At 41.8% G+C, this 23,672-nt stretch overlaps 2 protein-coding genes across 2 annotated transcripts in view; both read right to left on the bottom strand.

Annotated features, from left to right (window-relative positions):
• Nucleotides 1-7,713, bottom strand: part of scfd1 (sec1 family domain containing 1) — a 45,335-nt gene extending 37,622 nt beyond the window's left edge. Inside the window, exons 1-9 of the mRNA XM_083791324.1 lie at nt 7,657-7,713; nt 5,035-5,105; nt 4,423-4,511; nt 3,871-3,961; nt 3,117-3,239; nt 2,704-2,791; nt 2,494-2,583; nt 1,581-1,636; nt 677-762 (exon numbers count right to left, since the gene is read on the bottom strand). Coding sequence (XP_083647450.1) covers nt 677-762; nt 1,581-1,636; nt 2,494-2,583; nt 2,704-2,791; nt 3,117-3,239; nt 3,871-3,961; nt 4,423-4,511; nt 5,035-5,105; nt 7,657-7,687 — 725 coding nt within the window. The 5' untranslated portion in view covers nt 7,688-7,713. The remainder of the gene's footprint in view (nt 1-676; nt 763-1,580; nt 1,637-2,493; nt 2,584-2,703; nt 2,792-3,116; nt 3,240-3,870; nt 3,962-4,422; nt 4,512-5,034; nt 5,106-7,656) is intronic.
• Nucleotides 7,714-9,085: 1,372 nt separating this feature from the next.
• On the bottom strand, nt 9,086-23,420 carry g2e3 (G2/M-phase specific E3 ubiquitin protein ligase). The gene is made up of 16 exons (XM_083791941.1): nt 23,311-23,420; nt 22,191-22,257; nt 21,622-21,719; nt 20,955-21,056; nt 19,774-19,898; nt 19,391-19,559; nt 18,834-18,940; nt 18,376-18,492; nt 16,685-16,809; nt 16,411-16,519; nt 15,504-15,803; nt 14,677-14,834; nt 13,732-13,916; nt 12,891-13,063; nt 11,929-12,140; nt 9,086-10,127 (listed from the first exon to the last, which is right to left on the bottom strand). The coding sequence occupies exons 2-16, from the start codon at nt 22,237-22,239 to the stop codon at nt 9,655-9,657; spliced, it is 2,502 nt and encodes an 833-aa protein (XP_083648067.1). The 5' UTR covers nt 22,240-22,257; nt 23,311-23,420; the 3' UTR covers nt 9,086-9,654.
• Between the last annotated feature and the right edge of the window lie 252 nt (nt 23,421-23,672).

Consider the following 23,672-nt stretch of genomic DNA (forward strand, 5'->3'; position numbering starts at 1 on the left):
GATTAAGTCAATGGACCCTTCGCTGAGCCCTCTGCTAGGGTGCTTGTCACCCATTGAGATGCATGTTAAATGATGGGATTTCTCCATATAAATAATCCATCATTTCAGTAGAAAGAGCTTCAAAATGTCTTCTAAATCTAGTCAGTTCAGTTGTTGTTTTTTTGCACCTGTACTTGTGCTGTGCTCTCTGGCTTGGTTAACCCATTTAGGCCTGACCTCAAAATAAATAAAAAATCTTCTAAATCCTCCAGTTTTCTGAAATAAATATTTTCACGATTTTTCAAAAATAGCAGACCTACAAGCTACGAGCTTGTAGATCTGCTATTTTTCAATAGCTAAATTATAACAATGTTTAAAACACTAAAAGGGGTTCCCGCCCAAAAATGCGTTAAAACAAGGAGCGCACACCAATAGTGGGCAGGTGCTGACCACGTGGGGGATGACCTGTAGAGAACGAAAGGAGGTCTTCTTCAGGGTATGAAGCCTGAACAAAATAATAAATATAATAATAATCTATTGCATCATGGCTACGAGCAGTGCTCCGACTTGTTCCCCAACAACAAAAGTAAAGCTCTCGTTGTAGCGCTTACATCATCTTGTTTTCTAAAAAAGGAGGAATCACTTCATCTTAGAGTTTTTAAAGCCACTATAAAAGGTAAATCCTGCTCTTCCTCACCTGAATTGTCCGGCAGCGATGTTGTCTCCAGTAAACAGACTGTTCCTGGCGTCACGAAGGTTCTCACGTAGCTTCTTATCCAGCTTCTACACACACACACACACACACACACACACACACAGATATTAGGGATTTACTGAAACTAATGTTATAAAATCACTAATTTAGGTTATTATCATCTCGTCATTAATAGGGTTAGGATCCAGAACCGGATCCACCATTGAGGAACCGGAATCGGCTCTATCACATTTGTAACTTTGAGAACCACTACAATAAGAGGTGACAGACAGTACTTCATTAGACACCCTGGAGTCGTTTTTATGTGCAATGATGTATTCCCTTTGTATTTGGGGTTTCTTCCTGGAGGCTGAACCCTTGAGAGTCAAACGTGCCAATGAAAAACACAGTAATATAGTGACATCACACTATCAGCCCCTCCCCTAACCCCTCCCCCTTTATCATACAACTACAGCTGTGGGTGCGGCTTAAGTTCAGGTGGATCACCACCCATCACCACCCACCAGGCAAACCAGGCAGACTGGTGGGCGTCACGTGCCCACATAAAAACGACGTTTTAACAAATACTGTACACTTTTTTGAAAAGATTCTTCCTCCTTATATAACAATAAGACCTGATGATCATGTTTTAGGGTGGAAAAAAATCATGGCACTCCATGAGGAACAGTTAAAATCCTAAAGAATCCTCCAACCCCATGAAACAATATTATCAGATGAAACTCCCTGTAAACACATTCAATCATCAATGAACATAAATGTATACACTGATGATGACTTTATAATACTTGTCTCGCAAAATACCCAGAGAACGTTTATGATAAGTCATAGCCTTAAAATCAAGGACTTTTCCTTGTTTTTCATAATTATGTGAAGCGGGTAAACTCACCACAGCCACCATCTCTGCTGCGTTCCCCCTAGGACAGCGAATGATTGGAACCGCACCTACACAGCACAACATCAAACACACATTTTCATATTTTTAGATCTTTATGATTCATATGGGTTTTTCGCTGTTTGATTATCTGGCTCATATAGGCTACCATCTTATCTGAGCATATCAATTATAAAACTGAATGAGGTTCTAATAGTAGAGAACAAACACGAACAAACCGCCATATTGGATTCTTCGCTGGCTCGGTTAAAAAAGTTAAAGGTATATTCAGTGATTTCACTTAATTCAAATATCACTTATTTTTTTGTTTTGTTGTGATAATCCTCTCTACTATAGAGTGTGCTGACCATATAAGGAGTTCCTCCCTGTCCCCAGTTAACCCCTGGGGGTCAAAAAACCTTAGGTTTCGTTTTTGACTCTCTATCCTGATTGGACGAAAGGCTGGGTCCCAGCCAAAAACGAAACCTAAGGTTTTTTTTTGTGAAATCACTGAATATACCTTTAAAGAGGTGACCCAGAGGCATGTTCATGCCAAATTTCACGCTTGTATCACCAAGTGAAAGGTTCTCTCCCAATATGGCTGTTAGCCGCTGTACTATGGGGGACCCCGGTCAACTAAGTAAGGATTTATAAGGTTGATAAATTGTGATTGTGGAGGAGTGGAGGGTGGAGTGAATTGAATTGAGTGGATCTGCTGCCACCTAGTGGATATAAACGACTGCTAGGGAGGAAGAGAGTGACAAGACCCATTCTTATCTCCTTGACATATATCTTGTTTGTTATTTAGCATTTTCTACTGTTATTGCATTATTGTTGTATTTTGTTTGGTTATTGCCATTTCGATTGTGCAAGCACTTTGTAACTTTGTTTAATAAAGTTTTTATTATTTTATAAGAAACGTGCTCACCCAGAGTGACGAAGAAGCAGAACAGACTGTCCACAATGGTGTCCATGATGGCCTCCATGTCTGTGTCCACCAGGTCTGTCCTGTTGATGGCTACGCACGCACACGCACACACGCACGATAAGCTAAATATATACATTATTCTTCTATGTTTGCAGGTTTATGTGTGTGTGTGTGTGTGTGTGTGTGTGTGTGTGCGTGTGTCTCTCTCACCATGGTATGATATGAGCTCTTTGTTCTGATGACAGAGAATAAACATGTCGTCTTCCAGAGTGATGAAGTTCAGATACTGGTCATACACCTGCCGCACACACACGCATGCGCACACGCACACGCACACACACACACACACACACACACACACACACACACACACACACACACACACACACACACACACACACACACACGCACACACACACACACACACGTTGTTTGATGTTCACACATTTCACACAGATCAAGCTTTACACTTTACACAAAGAAAAGCCTGTCGAGTAGCTGATGTGGATACAGACATTTTGCTCGGAGAACCGGTGGCTACAGTATTTCAAAAGCACCAATTGTGTCTAATAACAGGTGGTGCTGCACTGATGTCCACTACTTTACAAAGTAATGCTACCGACCTTGGTGACTTGGTTCACCGCGTTCGCCGCTAGAGCAGCACTAGCAATGTCCTCTAGTTTACTGCGGCTGATGGCTGAGATGAAGTTCAGATAGTAGGACTCATACAGCTGGCTCCGCAGGTCCTACAGACAGACAGGTACAGAGACAGAAATGTGTGTGAGTGTGAGTGTGAGTGTGTGTGTGACACGTGTGTGTGTGTGTGTGTGTGTGTGTGTCTTGATGTAGATTCACCATAATGATATTTGGAAGCCTGGGCCATATACTGTATATAAACTGACCACGAGCTGGCATGACAAAGAGCAAAGCCAAATACTGGAGGAGAAGGTGCTATGTGTATCCTTAGTTGCCCATCATGAGCAGTCAACCCCGTAATTTGCAGATTCAAATAAAGAACTAAAATGTGTGCGTGCGTGTGATTGCCTGTACAAGGTGTAGTTTGTATATTATGGATCATGGTTCATTGGTTTCTCTGTGTGTCTGACAAACGGGCATCGATTAACGCGGACGTTGTCGCCTGGATCAACGGCAGGTCTGCTCAAGAGGAGCGTGACAACGCAAGCGTAAAAATAAGCTCAACGGAATCCAGGTGCACGAAACGAGCACACTCGCAACCATTTCACAGGACAGCGCCCACAGAAATACGCTTGCTTTGTCGCCCCTTCGACTTCTCTTTGCTTACAGAAAAAAGAAAAAAAAACGCATGTTAATCGCTGCTCATCTGAAAGGACCTTTAGTGTGCGTGTGTGTCGTTACCTGACAAATCCTGTCAATATTCTCCTCTGTTGGCATGATGAAGTAGACGGCTGGAACATCAGGGATAGGCTCTCTATCTGAATGGAGTAGACTACACACAACACACACAGATACAGACACACACATTTGTATATTGTCACTGCTGTTGTATCCTACTGACTCACCTCACCTGCCAGTGAGGAGCCCCTACCGGGAGGACGTAGAGCCTTCGTTCTACTCCTTCCGCCCAACACTCCCTGCTGACAGGTGCTGCCCATGTCCGTAGGAGTACATGCAGTGATATCACCCTCCCTGAGCGATTTCCCTCCCCCGAACAATTGTGTTTGTATAAACACTTGACAAAGCCAGACACAACACGGTGGATTCCAACCCACAACCTCCGTCGTGGAGGTGGGAAGGCGCGCCACCAGTGCGCCACCTGAGCCGCTAACTTTTAACGTTATGGCCCACATTGGCTATCCAAAGAGTGATCCAGCAGAAACTATTTCCGCTAGGGGTGGGTGTGTGTGTGTGTGTGTGTGTGTGTGTGTGTGTGTGTGTGTGTGTTCTTACAGGTGGAGTGTGATGCCCATGTCTCGGAGCTCTTTAACAGACAGTAGAGGGGAGATGATATCCTGTCCAAACCGGTCGTAGATCAATACCTGAATGTAAGAGTGCTCAGGTGTCACACAGCAGGAAATAAAGTATATAGTTCTACCGGCAGCAGTAATAATAACGGATCTATGTAATAACAGACAAGACTGTACAAATGCCTTATTTTAAAAAAGAACAGATGTACAAGTGACATGTACAAGCACTGTTAGCTTGCTGTATATTTCCTATTTTTTAATAGCCAAAGCAAAAAAGATGCTTTCCCGGTTTTAATGGGGTAAAGTAATAAAGACAGCTGAACTTTTTCCAATACTGTTGTATATATTGCAATGTATGATCCATTCATTTCAGTTCCACTCATGTTAAAGCCAAACTCATGTTAAAGCCAAACAAATCACATGAGAAATGTATTCTATTATCCATGGATGTCCCTAATATATATAACTTTTATTGTTAGTACTAGAGGGGGATAACAAATTAACAATAAATGTACTTTCAACACTGGTACAGCTCTGAGGTGAAGTGTGACACTAATACAGTTATGCATGTAAAATGTAACTGTGTGTACCTTACCTTCCATACTGGTTCAGCTGCTGCGTTCTTCAGAGGAGGAGAGTTGAAGTTCAGCATGCGCCGCAGGGCAGCTGAAGATGCACGCACACGCACACGCACACACACACGCACACGCACACGCACACGCACACGCACACGCACACGCACACGCACACGCACACACACACACACACACACACACACACACACACACACACAGTTATTAAAAACTATCTTGATAAAAAGTGATATTTTTAATACACAACTCCCTGGCATATCACTTGTGTCACGTGTGTGTGTGTGTGTGTGTGTGTGTGTGTGTGTGTGTGTGTGTGTGTGTGTGCTCATGTGGCCTAGCCGATTATTTTGGTCACGTTTCCATAGACCTTCTGACCGTTGGTTTCACTTTCTCTTGCAACATCTGCTGCTAGTACCAGCTCACTAATTAAACCTATAGTATCTACTAACTAGTGACTATGGGGCCGGTAGTGCCAATGGGGTAGAGTGGCCACTTGGAAACCGAAGGGTTCAAAGTTCAATCCTCCCCACAGTCAGTGTCGAAGTGTCCTTGAGCAAGACTCTGAACAACCCATAATTGCTTCCGATGTGCAGGTTGGTGCCTTGCATGGTTTCCTCGGCAATCTGTGTGCGAATGTGTGTGTGAGTGTGCGTGTGCGTGTGCGTGTGTGTGTGTGTGTGTGTGTACGGGTGAATGTAATGCACACTATGTAAAGAGCCTTGGATAAAGGCGCTATATAAATGCACCATTTACCATTTATTTAACAAGACAATAAACTAGGTTTGCTTCCAACCACCAGGGAAGTCAAGCCATAGACATAGGTTGACGCCTCCGTCACACGCACACAAAAGCATAGCGGAAGCTGGTCAAGCTTCCGCGTGTGTCACGGAAGGGATTTGTTTTCTCATGCCAAAAAAACTCCTTTGGATTGAATTGATAAATCCTGGAAAAGACGCGCCGTGATTGGCCAGTAGTCACACCAAGTAGACCACTAGACCTACTGCACATGTAAAACAGAGATATTACCCTTAAACACTCTATGCTATTTAAACACTGTATGCTATTTAAATATTCTTGAGAATAAAATGCTATTTGTCCCAAAGTGACTGCAAAAAACAAATGCTGTTATTTGTTTAAAAAAAGCTGTATATACTCACCATTTTCAACTGTTTTAATTGTATTTTGACACTTGCTTTGGCAATGTAAACGTATGTTTTCTCATGCCAATAAAGCTCCTTTGAATTGAATTGAGTGGCAGTGACACAGCGTGCCTTCCGCACTTCCACCTTACAGTGCGATACACCTTACAGTGCGATACACCTTACAGTGCGATACACCGTTGCTCCAATCAACTGCAGTGGCCAAACATATCAGTGGGTCAAACCACCAGAGGTGGAAAAAGTACTCTTTTTTGTTTTTACTTCCTACGTCCTGTATTCAAAATGTACTCGAGTGAAAAAAGCACAAATATATCGGCATCAAAATGTACAGTACTTAAAAGTACCAATATTACTATTGGTGACACTATTGGCTCCTCGTGAGAGACTTCATAGCTTTCCGTACGAGACAGGATAATTGGCTTTACAACCCAGATATTCTCAGCGATACCTGGCATTACAAGCCAGACATCGTTGTGTCAGAGATTCCGGCATCCTGGTTAAGTTCTCACCGGACACCACTGCAGCGGGTTCTAACCTAGACAACCAGCTCTAGTTTGAACAGTATTTTATATTGTGTAAAAGTACTCATTGTGCAGAATTGTCTCAGTTCAAGTTTTCAAATAAATATAAAAACGTTTGAAAATAGCAGATCTACAAGCTCACAAAGCATGACATCACGATGCATTGTGAGCTTGTAGACTGGCTATTTTCAAATGGCCAGTATATAGGGCTGAAGTGGTTGGTCTATGTTTTGTAATAATAATCTAAATCTACAAAGTAACTAAAGTGTTTAAATAATCATGTAGGCATAAAAGCACAATATTTGAATATGACTGAGATGTAGTGGAGTATACGTAAAAGTACATTGGAAATAGTAATAGTAAAGTTCAAATACCTCACAATTGTACTCAAGTACAGTACTTAAGTAAATGTACTTGCAAACCACATACTGTACACAACAAAATCGTCATCCGTGTTAATGTATCCACATTAACTCTCAGTTACATTAACACGTGGGTTTTACAGTATAATAGCCTACTACTAAACAGTAACCAATGACTTTAGGATTGTTTACTACGAACCACATTAGCAGAGCTATTTGGCTATGGCTACCCCAGCACTGCCAGCAGTCACTGTGTTTAGCTAATCCCAGCTCGTGTTTAGCTTGACAGCTACCAACCATTCCTCACAGTTTGTATTTACTCGTTTCAAAATCAGCAAGCGTTCTTTGGCAGTTGTACAAAACTGAACACTTATGTATGGGCTAATAACAAACACTATGAATGGAGTTAATTGGCAGGAAGACGCTAGCTGGACTGGAGGCATGCCACCCTATGCATCTCTGTCGACATAAAGAAACTCATTTTCCCTTTGGACGTGAAATATCACGTTACGCTCTGAAAAGTGCATCGGTCTGCCAAAAAAAGGGAGTAGAATGACATGAAATGTTGAGTTTAGTCAAACCTTTCTGCTTCTCCCGCACGGACGCCGCCATGTTTTGTGTTTATGTGCGGTGACGAGGAATCAGATGACGTGGCAGCGGACTAGTGCTGTCGTCGTAGGATGACGTCGAGACGTTGTTATGGTGACACCTGGTGGCCACTACTAGTAATGCACGCTGGAGTTTCTAATGAAGACTGGAAACCTTGTATACTGTATAGTGTTAGTGTATAGGCTATTTCACAGGCTCACACATATCTTTAATATCGGACAAACTCAGACATACATGTCTGAGATAAAAGAAAACTAGCAGTTCTCCCAAATGCAACCAAAATGTTGCGTGTAATCTGTAAACAAATGAGTGGTAGCCTGGCACTAGAGCAGACGTAGAATACGCACATCGACAGGCTGGTTGCTGGGCTAAAAGAAACTTCAGTGAATTGGATGGAGCCCGCACACCACAGATCGAAACGTTGTCAGTATTTAAATAAAGAACGTCTTGCTAGTACCTATGGTGTGCGGGCTCCATCCAATTCATAGTAGCCTGACACTCGCATTTCTTTTCACTTCAGGACATTATTAATGGTAGCGATTCAGGGCTAGACAGGCTAAATGTGTAGGTGAAATACATCAAACTATATCTGCTTTTTTTATACATTGTTTTTCCTTCATTTGCCCCAGGACAGCTTGGCAAAACACCTAACAGCAAAGTAAGTATGGTTTATGTAATAAGACTTAAAACACTCAAAATCAGGTTGAAAGGTTTATTTCTGAAGGCAGAAATCATGTTACTCATCCATCATTCACAGTTTAGGCTGATGTCATTTTGTACGTGCCTACTACTAATTGTAGTCTAAAGTTAAAAGTAAATGCTGTAGATTGTTTATCTGACAGACAAAGAAAGGCCTCTTAAACGGCACATACAAGACAACTCACCAAAAAAATATGAAGTCGAAAAGAGAGGAAAAGTGAAATCATAAGAAAAACTTATGATCACAAAAAAAAGCTGTACAAGAAAAACATATAGATTTTAGAGGATGTAACGAGGTCTGATAGAATAACAAAAACTAAAAAGAACATTCACATCATCCTCCAATGAAGGACCACGGTGGATTGACTTTTGAAAAGTTGGCACTATAGGGTTGTCCTGATCCGATCACGTGATCGGAAATCAGGGCCCCATTTTCAAATGATCGGAATTGGATCGGGAATAAAAAAATCGGGAAATCCCTAGTATCAATATTATATCCATATGATGATATTAGACAGGATATTTTCTGTAATTTTGGATATTGTACTATTGTGATATTGTGTTCTATAAAAATATAAATATCGGATCAGTAAAAAGAATTAAATCGTTATCAGCAGATACTCAAAATCAAATCGGAATCGGATCAGGAGCAAAATAACGTGATCTGGGCATCCCTAGTTGGCACCAAACATATTTGCCTGTGTGGTAGTTGAGTTACATTAGAAAAACAAACACTTTAACCTGCACAAATGACCCAATGCAATGCTTGAACTGACTTGTAAATAGTATCCCGAAAATTATGAACTGCAGTAGTGCAGTAGGAGTTACTCCTTACTCTCATGTTGAAATGAAGTGGCTGGTTAGGGGACACAGCGCAAATGCAAACAAACGTGCCACAAAGATCCGTTTTTCATGACACTCAGCCAACTATAGAGATACAAAGAAATTATGTCATCGACATACAGAAACAAACTATATGATATAAACAGAGAGTATTCTCATTAAAGTATAACTGAAAATGAAAATTTAGCACCATTCATTTGAAGGCCAGATCATCTTTCCCTGTTCTCTGATCCTCCTCTCTCAGATTCTCAGGTTAACACATGAAAGGTAACATCTATAACGCTTTACCATCCCTCAATCTGGCTAATCCACCGTTGTGTCGTGAAGAAATCTTCTAATCTCATTTGTTTCTTTGTAAATGAACGGCCTACTAATAAATAAGGAACGGTAATGCATAAACCCCCCGATCATTACCTCCATCTATCCATTCATGTGTGTGTGTACTTGTGTACAGTGAGTTCCATGCTGGCCTTAAAGGTCGGATATGAAGAGACCACAGGTAAAGATAGACTGTTTGTGCTGGGATCCGCCACAGAAGAGACACAATCATCATCTCCATTCCTCCTCCCATCTGTCGCACATCCCTCCACTGCAGCATCACAGTCCATCCCTCCATCTGCGTGGGACTCGTCTTCCATCTTTCGGGCAGAACTATTCCTCTGTCCACCTCTGCGTTTGTCCCACTCTCCTACGTCTAGCAGAGAGACACCTCCTACTCCTCTCCTCCCGTCAGCTCTCAATCTCTCCTCCGCCTTCTCCTCGTCGTCTCCCAGGCTGCTGTGGGAGGAGGAGGGGTGGCGGAAGCCGACGGTGGGACGAGGGAAGAGACCCACGGCAGGAATCTCCTCCACCCCAGAAACGAAAAGCAGGAGGTCCTGGAGAGATACAGAACTCCTACCAACTGTGACGAGAAGAAAAGAGAAGAGAAGAGAAGAGAAGAGAAGAGAAGAGAAGAGAAGAGAAGAGAAGAGAAGAGAAGAGAAGAGAAGAGAAGAGAAGAGAAGAGAAGAGAAGAGAAGAGTTCATGTGAAGTTATACCTAGAATGCCTGTGATCATTTAATTATACTTCGTAAATTTTCATGTATCAGAGGCATAGAACGGTCCCTCTTACTTTCTGGTCGGGTTCCAAATTGGCGGCTTAAATGTGATAAATGCTCAGTTTGTACCATAGACTGTAAAAAATATGGACAAAGCGTTCCCCGGGTCTAACATGAACGTAAAATGAAGCCTGTTATTCCTGCACTGTAAGTCGCCATCTTTCTAGATCCGTTTGGGCCCAGCTGGCCATTGGCTGGCTCCGTTTGGGCCCAGCTGGCCATTGGCTGCCCAGACAATGAGGCGGGACTTCCCCCCTTCTTCTCCGTTGGTTTTTATTTTGACTCGAGTGGGTGGGGACTCCCGATCATAGACTGTAACGGTAGCCACGCCCCTCAGAACATACGCGACTTTATGGTAATTTATTTTATAAATGGGACCATAATTTTCCAAAAAGAATATTATGACATTAGAAATGAGACTGGAATGAGTGACTGGAAGCAGAAAGTATTCATGACCATGTTTATTAAGGTAATACAGTCTAGGTGAAGTTGGGCCCAAATACATGGACTTCTATGGGGCTATGGGTTTTTCTGGGTCCAATGACAGCGCCACAACAGGCCATTATATGAACTTTCAGGAGTTTCAGGCTTCACAAAATATCTGTCTGACTGCCCCCCTGGTTTGTACTCACCCATTAAATAATTCCAAAGACGTGGAGTGAAATATGGTCCTCTAGTTTTATATCCATGTGAAAGTTCTGGCACAAAACGTGTATTTAGTCAATTATCTCCACTTTTTCAAGAGATGCACACATCTTTCTCTCCGGGCGAGGGGGGCTGGAACAATCAATGAACTGATTTTACAAATACGTCCTGTTTACCACAGACGTCATCACCAATTGACATGGGAAACACAAAAGTTTGCAGTCACACAATTGGCAGGTGGTGTGATTAATTACCCAGCACCTGCAAACTTTTGTGTTTCCCATGTCAATTGGTGATGACGTCTGCGGTAAACAGGACGTATTTGTAAAATCAGTTCATCGATTGTTCCAGCACCCCTCGCCCGGAGAGAAAGATGTCTGTGTGCATCTCTTGAAAAAGTGGAGATAATTGACTAAATACACATTTTGTGCCAGAACTTTCACATGGATATAAAACTAGAGGACCATTTTTCACACCACGTCTTTGGAATTATTTAATGGGTGAGTACAAACGGAGCATTTATCACATTTATGCCGCACATGTTAAAGTTCTACCACAAATCAAGGAGGGTGTACTATGGCTCTTGTATGTGAAATACTGTACATACTGTATGTAACAACAAGAGCCGTTCTAGGGCTAATGTGAAGTAGGCCTGGGCAATTAACCGGAAATATAACAGAAATTTTGAAACTCTAACCGACTTAATCTTGCTCAAGTAGATTACTCGGATAATCAAAAAAGCATGTTATTTCTTATATATCGAATCAATATGGAAGAATTTGAATAGAATTATTTTTATAATCAACTAAATCGATTAGTCTGATTAACCTAACCCTGCATTATACTTTGTAGTAAAGGCATACAAAAATGGGTGATTAATTGTAATTGAGATCAAAGTTTGAAATAATGGTGATATTTGAAGTCATATCACTCAGTACTAATGTGATATTTTTTTTTACCTTCACACTCCAGGAGAAAGTGTCTCCAGTAGCTGAAGACAGCCGTCTCTCTCTCCGCCCTGTCTGTCTGCGTGGAGAAGTTGACAGTGAAGAGCCACTTTGTGTTGTGAGCCGTCAGTTTATCTGCTGGACTGCAGAACGTTGCATAGAACACAGCTGGAAACAGCTGGACCTGATTGAACACACCCAGAGTGCACAGACCCTCACGGAGCCTAGGGACAGAAAGAAAAATGACAGTCATTTTCAGTTTGAACTTTACTGTTAAGTCCTGTTGTGTTTCAGACCAATAAAGTGCTTATCAGTCAGCATAGCAAACGCACACACTCACTCGTGTGTTTGAATTATATACTTGTGAGGACATCAACATTTTAGAATCAATTAGCAGATAGCGACACACTGTCAGCTTGTGGTTAGGCTATTTTCAGTGCACGACACCAAGTATAAATCAGGTATAACTGATAAGACGATATCCCCTAAAACTAAAGTGCTATATTTTGCGCCACCCCTTACCCCTAAACTTATTTGCCCTGTTTTACCATTTTGAAAAACATTTTCAAATAGTTCAAATAGCCGATCTACAAGCTCACGATGTGTCGATGTAGATGGGCTAGGTGAACTATTTAAAAATTGTTTTTCAAGATAGTAAAATATCAAAGAAGGGAGGCGCACCCAAGATAGGGCCACACATGTCTAATCCTAAACCCAAGCTGAATTCTTTCAATCGTACACCAACTAAAACAAATCTAACCATAGAAACAACCATGATATATTTATCTTGTTAGGACCAGGAAAATGTGCTCACAATGTCTATTGTATTACTATATTTGTGAGGTGCCCACAAGTATAGTAAAATGTGAGAACATTTTACTATACTTGTGGGCACCTCACAAGTATAGTAATACAATCTCCCACACACACATAAACACACACACACACACACACACACACACACACACCCCTACCTCTGCAGTGGTAGCTGCATCCTGGTGATCATGGTGAAGTTCACGAGATCTTCTACCAGAGCCTCTTTGTCATCCAGGCTGCTGATTTCTCTCCGACAGCCGGCCACCTCCAGGAACTGCCAACACGATGCTACGGCCTCCTTCAGGTCCTCCAGTGACCCCGCCTCTGCTATCTGCAACAGTCAGCCAATCAAACGGACAGTCCATCAATACCACGTTCAATCAAACAAAGTGGCGTCCAGGCAGGGACCACCACACGGTTTCCAGGGGGTCGCCCAGGTAAATTAGTTAAATATGTAATTATGTATCATTATCAGTTTAACCGCTTTAACCATATACTTTGGCTATTTTTTTTAAGAATTGGGAAAATAAATCCTTGAAAAGAACATCTTTTCATATGTGGGGTCGGTGGCCTAAAACATATCAATCAGGGGTCTCTGATATGAAATGTTTGAGAACCACGGTATCGGATAACTAGAAAGTTGGCCGTAAAGCTAGGCAACCAATTCCAGTGAGTTGACCATGACCAGTCAGTGGGTCAAGCCATCCTTGAAAGCTGCGGGTGTTAAGAATAGCAGTAATAGTAGTGAACGATTCATATCGTCTGTCGGATGTAGACCGGTACTTTTCAGGATTCAAATAAAAAAACGGGCGAAAGTAGCAGATCTACAAGCTCAAAATGTGCCGATTCAGGCAGCATTCTGCTACTTTGGATACTTCTGTGTGACGCAGTAGTATGATCAAGCGGGGCATTCATTTACGGGTAAAACAGAAAAGGTGAGAATACCGTTGATGGCCGGGTTTCTGCCTGACGGCAACGATTGGCTGTAGAATGACTCACCATGTTGACCTGCCGTGTGCAGTGTGTGTCGTGCGTCATGTGTGTGTGGGTGAGCGGAGAGTCTCTGGGGTGGTTGAACAGGCACTGGAACAGTGCAGGGGAGAAGAACCGGACAGGAGGTCCTCCATGGACCAGAGCCAACGCCAGGAGACAACCTACGTCATAGTACAGGTCCTCACGGAGAGCTGCTTGGACAGACACACAGGTTAGCATAATCAGCACTTTACTAATCACTAGGTTTGTCACAGTGGGAACAGGGCTGGACACTATAGATCAAATCAAATATATTTTATTTTTTACCAAATACCTTGAGCTATATTGATACTTTGACATACCGGTATTGTGACATATATTCATTTAATGTATAGAAGTAACAAAAAACATTAGATCTACGAACTCACAACGCATCGTGATAGCCAAGTCTCATATCACAATATCAATATAATACATTTATTGGCCAGCCCTAGGAATATACTGTATTCACGCTGGTGCAAATTCTTCCCAGAACACCTTCAACAGGGGCAACGGCCCTAACGGGTAACGGTATTTTGCACTCGGTACACTTTTGACGTTGTACGCACACTCCCATGTTGATCAATGACGTGAGAGTAAAGCCTGATTTAAGTACTTTGCCGAACGACAGTGTTGTTGCCAAAAGTAGCTGATCTACAAAGCATCACGTATTATTGATCACAAAAGGTGTTGAATATATATGGTATTGATGCTCCGTGAATTCGCCACTCATAAATGTCCAAATTACGGTACAGAAGATTGCACCGCCGCTGCTAAAACCACCCACAAAGAAAACCCTACTACAGTTACTACAAAGTAAATACAAACAGTTACTGAGACAGACAGCCGTGTCAAGATACACGCTCTCAGACTGAACATCAATTATACATAGAGTATAGTACACACAGTCACACACACACAGTCTAGACATACCCTGGGCATCCAGCGCCAGGTTTTTGTGTCTGTCTGGACCTTCGAACACAGGACACTTCTGGATCTGTTCTACCAATAGCTTCAGGAAGTAACGCCTGGGCACATCATCACCGCCGAAAGGGATGCTGGGAAACGGAGTCCTGTGGCCGCCTTTGAACCTTAATACAGAAGTCGGCGAGTTATTGACAAAGAAAACACCACAACATACATGACTGGACAGGGAGAATCGAGAAACAATCTCCTCACAGCAAAAAAAGGACCACAATGAAAATAAGCTCTTGAGCGCGTTTGTTTCATTCTTTTGACAGATACAGTAGTATGTGCAAAATATATGTCCAAATTGTCCAGGCATGTGCATTTTTGTCAATAAAAACATCAGTCTGGCAATCAAAGAATCAAGGCAAGTGTAAGGCTGCAACAATTATCTTTATAATCAATTCATATGCTCATTGTATTTTATTATATTAATCTATGCAATTAATTTAGATCGGAACATTACCATAAAATTTGAAGAAAGAAATAGCACCGGATTGAGAATTAGAATCATCAATGTTAGCAGTCAAAACCATAACTGTTTATGCTTTTAACATCTTGGTGAAGTTGGAAATTCATATAGCACATTGTTCAGTCACAAACATTTCATGTTATTAAATTCTCTTTTGATTGATTAATCCACTACTCAATGAATCGTTTCACCCTTAGTTGAGTATATCGTCCTGTACAGACACGGGATCAGGTAGGATTTCGTTGTGACTTTAGGCCTGATTGCAGATCAGTGACTGGAATGAGTTGAAAAAGGATCTCATTAAGTGTATTGTGACACTGACCTGACTGTCAGTCTGTGTGTGGGGTTGAAGTCCGGTCTCTTCAGAAGGGACAGCCCTGCAACCAGAGCCTGGTCTCCACTCACCTCTACTGGGGAACCGGGGGGGAGGGAGCGGGGGGAGTGGGGGAAACGGGAAGGAGCCGGTTGTCCTTGGACTTTGGACGGGGACTGGGTGTGGATGGGACGAGGGGCATGTGGGGAAGAAGACTGTGGCTGAGAGTGGAACGACATGGAGGTGAGTTGGAGGGCTAAAGATTGGAGGAGCTCTTCTGAGGTTAAAGTACTTGTAGACAGAGACGGCCTGAAAGACAAAATGGAGAGAGATTTTTGTTTGGCTCAAAAGGGGACTATAGGTGATGACTATGTGTGACAGTGACCATGGTAAGTTTGGTGAAACCGCTTTAAACGGCCCCTGATGACGCAAATTATAGAAAATGGTTTGGAGAGTTCTAGCCCCTCCTATGCCCAGCTTTGAGTGTAAACACAGGCAAACATTGAAGACGCAAATTGTGATTGGCCAGTGTGATTGGGTGGGAGATGTGCCGTTCGTTGATAATGAGATGATGTATGATGATAAGAGCGCCCCTCACTTCACACGGGGTGTGATTTTTTGAAAGAGCAACCACCAATGGGGAAACTCCAGCACTAGCCGGTGAGAAAACACAACACAGTAGCCGTTTTACAGTAGCCCTCTATAAAGAAAGCACAACGCAGCCGTTTTACAGTAGGCCTCTATAAAGAAAGCACAACACAGCCGTTTTACAGTAGCCCTCTAAAGAAATCACAACACAGCCGTTTTGCAGTAGGCCTCTAAAGAAATCACAACACAGCCGTTTTGCAGTAGGCCTCTATAAAGAAAAACAATCTTTATGAATCCTTCGCGGATAAGAAGAAAATTGGCTTTTTACCTCTTACAAGGGGCAGTGGAGTGAAGAGATGAGCGCTGTCGTTTGGCAAGGAGACTTCTCCTCTGACCTTTTTCGGGAGAAACCCCTCCTCCTCTCTGGATGACAGAGGCTGGAACAGGACCAGTAGATTCACATTGATCAATTGATTGATTTTATTGACTAGTTGACAACAAATATACAATACAACAAATATACAATACAAATGCAACATAATAAAACAAGTCATCACAATTATAACAAATAAAAAATAAGATGGGACCAGTACAAAAGTTACCTTTCCCATCTACAGCCAGCGTGCATTCATCACAAGCCCAGTCTGTAGTGTGTAGCTCCAGATCAGAACATTTCCGGTGTGTTCCTCTGGAGCCGCACAGCCTGCAGCGAACCACCGCATACCGCCTGTATAGTGTACACAATAACACAGCTGATCATGTACCGGTGTTATGGAAAATGCCGATATTGCTATGTATTTGATTGTTTTTACGTTTCTGGAGAGATATAGGGTGTGATCAGTATCCTCAGGGCAGCGTGGCGATTACTTTGTTCTGACTTTACCACGCTAAAACAAGTAGATCAAGTGAAATCCTGCTCATTGTTTTCTTTCTCATGGGTCCCCTGGGCCAGGCTTGTGTGTGTGTGTGTGTGTGAGAGAGAGTGAGAGAGAGGTATAAAGACACTGAACGATATGAGAGGCTTGAGGACGATGTGACGAGAGGGCCAGAGAGGACACGGGCAGAGGCTTCTTGTCTTTCTAGGCTAAGATGCTACTGGCTTGGCTTGCTTCACGATCTATTTTAAAATAAACATCCATTTGCAACCACCTTCTCGTGAAAAGTATAATTTTTCCATAGAACAGCACAATATTGATTCACATGATATCACCTAGACAACAGCACCACACAATGACAGCACCACCACAACACACTGATCAGTCAGACAGAAACCTGGTATTTTAACTTCTTCATACTAGTGTCACACTAGCCCTGGAACATGACTCTAGTATTCATAAGAGAGTCATGACGTAACTTCACCCTGGTTTTTGCGAACGCTACATTTACAAATAATTTAAATATATAAACATTCGCATTTCAAATATAAAGTACTCACAAAGTGTCCCACGGGTGTTAGTTAGTAGCAGCGCCAGCGATTAGAATTTCTGCATCCCGCGTTGTTTAATAAAAAGCATTTTTATCCGAGGTGTTATTTTGCCATTGGCTTTCAACTACGCACCCCTATCGGTCGGGAGGAGGGTGGCACTCGGTGTGTTCGATATAGGTAGGCTGACCGCCCTGCCAATACAGACTAATAGGCGAGTGCGCTCCCGGTGTCCAACTGTGGATTTCCCAAACGAACCCCGTTTGAAAAAAGTAGCCGGGGAGCTCGGACAAAAATGCTTTTTATTAAACAACGCGGGACGCAGCAATTCTAATCGCTGGCGCTGCTACTAACTAACACCCGTGGGACACTTTGTGAGTACTTTATATTTGAAATCTGAATGTTTATATATACGGAAATCTTGTAAATGCAGCGAGCGCAAAAAACAGGGCAAAGTTACTGCATGACTGTCATGATAATCATCATGGCAGTCATGTTCCAGGGCTAGTGTCACACAAAAGTAGCAGGACAAATAGCTGATCTACAAGTTCAAAACGCTTCGTATAGATCTGCTATTTTGGAAGGGAAAAGTACGGTAAGTAAGTCAGAGAGGCTTATTGTCATATCAGCCAAAGAAATTTGAGTTTTATACATTTTTAACCAATTAAAAGTATTAAGTTTGTGACTAAATAACTACATTGGATCTATTGGAACACGGATTTTTCTTTTTCCAACATTTCCTGCAAAGTAACAGTTTCGGACATTCAAGGTTTCCAGTTCCACAACCAGACAGTAATGTCATACAACATAACATACTGATCACCGACACACACACACACACACACACACACACACACACACACAGCATACCCAGACTTGGCAGCGTGTGTGCGTCCGTCCGTGCAGAGGCAGATGGGAGCATCACAGTTCTGGTAGACCTCCAGCAAGTCCTCAAAAGCATGCTCCTCCAACTCCCAGGATGCATCTCTACAGGAGGTCAGCAACACACATGAAAATACAATTAAATTAATTAAAAGTTTTATAAAAGGTGTAGAAAGTTTTAATTGAAAATGATTTGTTTTGTTTTGTTTTTTTCCTTTTTTTTTGTTACAGAGTTACAGGATGAAATTGGTATTCCAATTTATGTTCCATTTGCTAAATAATATAAATATATCTTCTTCTTCTTTTTTTACAATATCTATATAGCAATGATTCATATGGGAATATAGAACAATTACATTTTAACAAAACAAAATCAAATAAATCACCTGCATTGCCTTTAATATACCAATATACAATACAATATAATATATAAAAGATGGTGTTACCTCTCAGGTATGTGTATTCCCATATGCAGCATCTCCTGTTGGAAGCTCTCCTTGTTGTTACACAGCGTACATCGAAAGAAGAACAGACCTGCGCTTTGGGCCTGGTGCTGCCAGACAGAAAAGAAAGCAAACAAAAACTATGTAGTAATGTAAACTCTGTAATCCATTAACCACTTAAACCCTATATACTTTTGTTTTACCAGGGTCCCCCAAGCCAAGTCTATACTATACTTAACCCGCCTTTTTTTCCAATTTAGTCTAGACCACATTTCTCCCCCTCCCCCCACAAAAAAAGAAAAAATCTACACGCTCTGCTGGATGTCGGCCTCATGCATAGAACAGGGGGACGGTAGAGTTGACGTCGTGGTCAACTCAAAACTAATTTGCACATAAAAATCATTAAAAAATATATATATTGTTCCATATGCTTCAAATTGAGACGACAGCGACAGACAGTTCGGTAGTATTCACTCTTCATCAGTGTGAAAATAACAGTGTTTGTTAAAAAAGCGTGCGCGCACACACACACACACACACACACACAGTGTTTGTCCTACCTGGACACAGTCCCTGTGGAACCAGCCGGTATGACAGGCAGGACATTTGAGGATGCTATAGGACAGTGTGGGTTCGATGGAGTCCAGACACACCGAGCAGGACTGAGGAAGACTCAGGTCCAAAGGGGCTGAGTGAGTCTGCACTGGACTGTGGTCTGCACAGAAAGACCTGAGGAAGGACAGAAAGACACAGACAGGCAGACAACACACAGGGTGTTAAGACTTTCCGCCATCTTTGGCACACCGGCTGACAAAGCGTTTAATCTCACTGGTGCAAATTAACATTTTCAGTCGACCTAAATTCTGACATCATCATCATCAGTGGCACTTTCCTTTTTTTTAGGCTGAGTATAGATCAGGCGTTGGATAGTAATTTGACTTACGGGAACAGGTCGGTGAACTGGAAGATGAAGCGCAGTTTCTTTCCACAGGGGAAGTGAACCTTCTTGCTACACGATCGAATAGAGCAGCCCACTGACGCGCCCTTCTTCTTACAAGCCGAACACGTCTACACATAATACAGAATAAAACATGATCAACTTCCTACAGGTCTTTACACATCAAACCTTTGATAGATTAACGCCAGACAGACCGTCATCAACACAGGCTGTGTTTAATGCAATGCAGCATGTCATTTAATGTAATTAACCACTTGTCTTGAACGCTAGCGTTCTTATTCTGGACATGTCATAATAGGCAAGTATTCGGCAAAAAAGACGATGTACAAGCATGCAGTGACACAGTGTGTCAAATGCTGTTCCGTTGTGAGCTTGTAGCTTGGCTGTTTTTGGCAAAGAGATTGGGTGTAGAGAGAAAGTATCTGCTAAATGCCTAAATTATAACAACTAACTAAGCCAAGTTACAAAGTATAGAGCTCTGGGGGAACCCCGGTCAATGACGTATAGGATTTAAGAGGTAACAATCAGTGTAGTTTGATACAGTTCTATACTGTTAAATATTTGAAGATGTATTATTTAAAGGACCACTTCACCACTTTTCAACCCATCTTCTTATAATAGGTCCTCACTAATAATCATGACAAAATGGCGCAATTTTGTTCTACTCGGTCTGTGTCTCATAGGAGGGCTGTGGGCAGTTCAGAAACCGTCCTCCAGTGACATCATCAATGGGGAATACAAGCTAATAGAAACTGCAGGCTTTCTAGTCCTGAAAAGTTGCAATGCGATAATGAAAATCTAAACTTTTTTGTAAAACAATCTTGTTTAAAAGAATTCTGCCTAATGAAGTTGTCACTGGAGGACGGTTTCTAAACTGCCCACAGCCCTCCTATGAGACACAGACTGAGTAGAAAAGAATCGTGCCATTTTATCATGATTATTAGTGAGGACCTATTATATGAAGATAGGTTGAAAAGTAGTGAAGTGGTCCTTTAAATATTCTCATATCTGTGATATTACAAATGTTAACCGTATTATTTTGGGGGAGTAAGAAGTGTTTTTTATTACAAAACAACACTAATAGTCTAACAATGATCGTTTCAATCAAATTTCACTCATAATGAAAGAGGTTGTTCTGAATTTGGAAAAAAGGCTGAGTGACCTACCAGTCGAGAAGAACGCCGCACCTCCTGTTTAATGTCGTCCACGAGGAAGCCACACACACCCTCATTTTCCTCCCCTTTCTGGTACACGCCACTGGACATCAGCTGCAACACACGCCGTCACATACACACCTTCAGATAGCAATGTTCAACCCGGGACCCACTGATGAGCCATGAGTATATTGCGAGTGGGGTAGCCAAATAATTGGCAAAACAGTAAGATATTATTGATAATATAACACCAATACAATATATGTCTTTGTGATACCGAGAAAATAGGAAATAAAAGTATAAACTGCGTTAGTTCCATTGATCCAAGACAAAACACAACAGGTTGATTCTTCATCGTTACTAAACATGCTCTGAAAATGCATAGGGCTATGGTTATGACATTTTACTTGACAATCAATTGTCCCACAAATAATTCTGAGGATCTTATAGATCTGTAATTTCTGCAATTTTACTAACACGTTTGAAAATTAAGACCATGGAAACTATTATGCTAAATAACTGCGATCATCTCAAATAAACATGATTAGGCGATTATGTAACAATTGACAGGCCTTGCGGCCCACCCATTTGACCACTTAACACACACACACACACACACACACAAACACACACACACACACACACACACACACACACACACACACACACACACACTTACCAGACAGAAGTAATGGACAGTGAGATTGTGCTCTTTCAGAGTCACCTTCTCGCCATACTGGTCAGGGTCATCGTCACTGTGCTTGCAGAGAACACAGCCTACAGAAAGAGTGCAATATTTACCACGTGGATGCTGAAGTCACATCGCATGATCTGTGTCTCTCTTTCATGCAATGGAGATGCAATGCAATTCAAATCAGCCGTTGTAGATAATGAAATGTCGTTACAGGAGTAGTGGTTACCAAACACTGGGTCGTACGTGGTGCCCATTTTTGGGCGGTTGTGACTGTGAGTTAGTATCCCTTTTTGTCAGGTGAAAACCTGACATACTGTACATACTGTACTTATTTCCACTAGTTTGGGTCTCGAGCCAAAAGGTTTGGGAAGTACCACGGTCCACCGCTAGTATTGCAATAGACCCACACAGTCAGGCAGTTGCATAGATTTGTATCATGTTATGGTATGACATTATGGTTATGGTTATTTGATATACAGTTACATTAGAGTTGTATCATGTTAAGGTATGACATCATGTAATAATGTATTTACTAAATTGTCTCTTTTACTCACAGTCCTCTGCGACCCCCGAGTGGCTATCTCTGTCTCTCTTCCTCACCATGTTTGTTGTGTAGTTTCCCTGTTAAGAAGAGGTGCATTATTCTCACAAATTATGAATACTCACTATAAATCATTAATGCTATTTTCTACAAAACCACCTCATGCCAATGCTGACTACTGTGAGGAGTTTCATCGCCTTATCTTACTTAGCCATAACTTTAATTAAAGTACGATTCTTGCTCAAATGTAAATCTCGATTTTCCTCCACAAGAATTGAGATCACGATTCTCGTTTTTTTCATGAAAATATTTTATAAAATAAAAATACACAAAAACATAAGAGTAACTTAAATAAATTGCAGTCAACTAGTGCTGCGCTATTCCTCACGATTATTCACAAAATTAGATTGCATCAAGGTGTCTTAATTTTTCGATTAATTGTGAAGCACTAACATAAATTGTCCAATAGCCTCCAGCAAAGGTTTCACAATAACAATGGGGTTCTGTGTTGTGGTTTAGTGGTCAGCTGTTGGTCCTTGGATCAAGACTGTCATAGATTGATTGAAATTTGTATTAACAGTTTGTAGAAGGTCAATACAAAAAACTGCTACGAGGATAAAACCAGAAAAAAAATACTTTTTTCCATATTTTTTTTAATCGAGTTTAACTTTTACTTTCGTATCTACGATACGAAAGTGTCGTATCTACTACTCGATACGAAAGTAAGTCAGACTCGGGGAAAAAAAACATCATCATAATATGAATATTTGGGACGTCCAAATTCTCCAAAAAAAAAGGTAAACAAGGGTACCCGAAAGGGGCTATGGCTAATTATAGTCTTCATCCAACAAGGCTCAACATCAGCCACTACTTTGGGATAAATAAACCTCAGACCGGTATTAGTCTGACATGTTCAAATATACATCGTATTACCAGATCTGTGCATGAATAAGTTAACGATGATTGATGCTCTTTTGGAGCAATGATCCTGTAACCGACGCCATAAGAAAGAGAGGTGTACCCCCGCCGCTCACGTTGCCAGCTACACAATAGACGAAGCTAAAGTTTAGCTATACACTAATAACGATGTTATCAGACAGAACATGAACACAAGTACAAGAATATATAAATACCCGCTGTGTGTTTAGAGTCGCGGTATTTCAATTTGAGGTCATCTTTCTTTTTAAATCTCACTTTTTTTGTGGGAAATTAAAAGCAGCTGTTTTTAAACTTCGCACTTTTGTTTCCTTTTTTTCAAAACACCGAGAGGTACAACCTCTTCCGTTTCCGGCGGAAAGGACGTGTCAAGCAGCTGGGCGCCAGTAGTCTCGCGTTGCCAGACGTGCTCCGTGAGCGGGCCGTGCTCCGTGAGCGGGCCGTGCTCCGTGAGGGGACCGTGCTCCGTGAGGGCGGTGATCCGTGAGGGACCGGAAACTTAACTTTGGTCCATTATTTCTCCACTTTAATAATACCAATTGGTATTGTGTTTTACATC

Source organism: Protomyctophum parallelum, assembly GCF_964188405.1.
Source record: "Protomyctophum parallelum genome assembly, chromosome: 20".
In the NCBI taxonomy this organism is placed as follows: Eukaryota; Metazoa; Chordata; class Actinopteri; order Myctophiformes; family Myctophidae; genus Protomyctophum; species Protomyctophum parallelum.

Bases quoted from the DNA above. Each gene is read 5' to 3' on its own strand.
- g2e3 (XM_083791941.1), bottom strand. From the start codon at position 22,239: ATGGTGAGGAAGAGAGACAGAGATAGCCACTCGGGGGTCGCAGAGGAC. The intron at 15,804-16,410 runs GTAAAAAGCCAA...TTTGTCTTTCAG, and splicing joins TCCACTGCCCCTTGTAAGAG to GCCGTCTCTGTCTACAAGTA. The intron at 13,917-14,676 runs GTATGTCTAGAC...CTGTCCAAGCAG, and splicing joins CCTGGCGCTGGATGCCCAGG to CTCTCCGTGAGGACCTGTAC.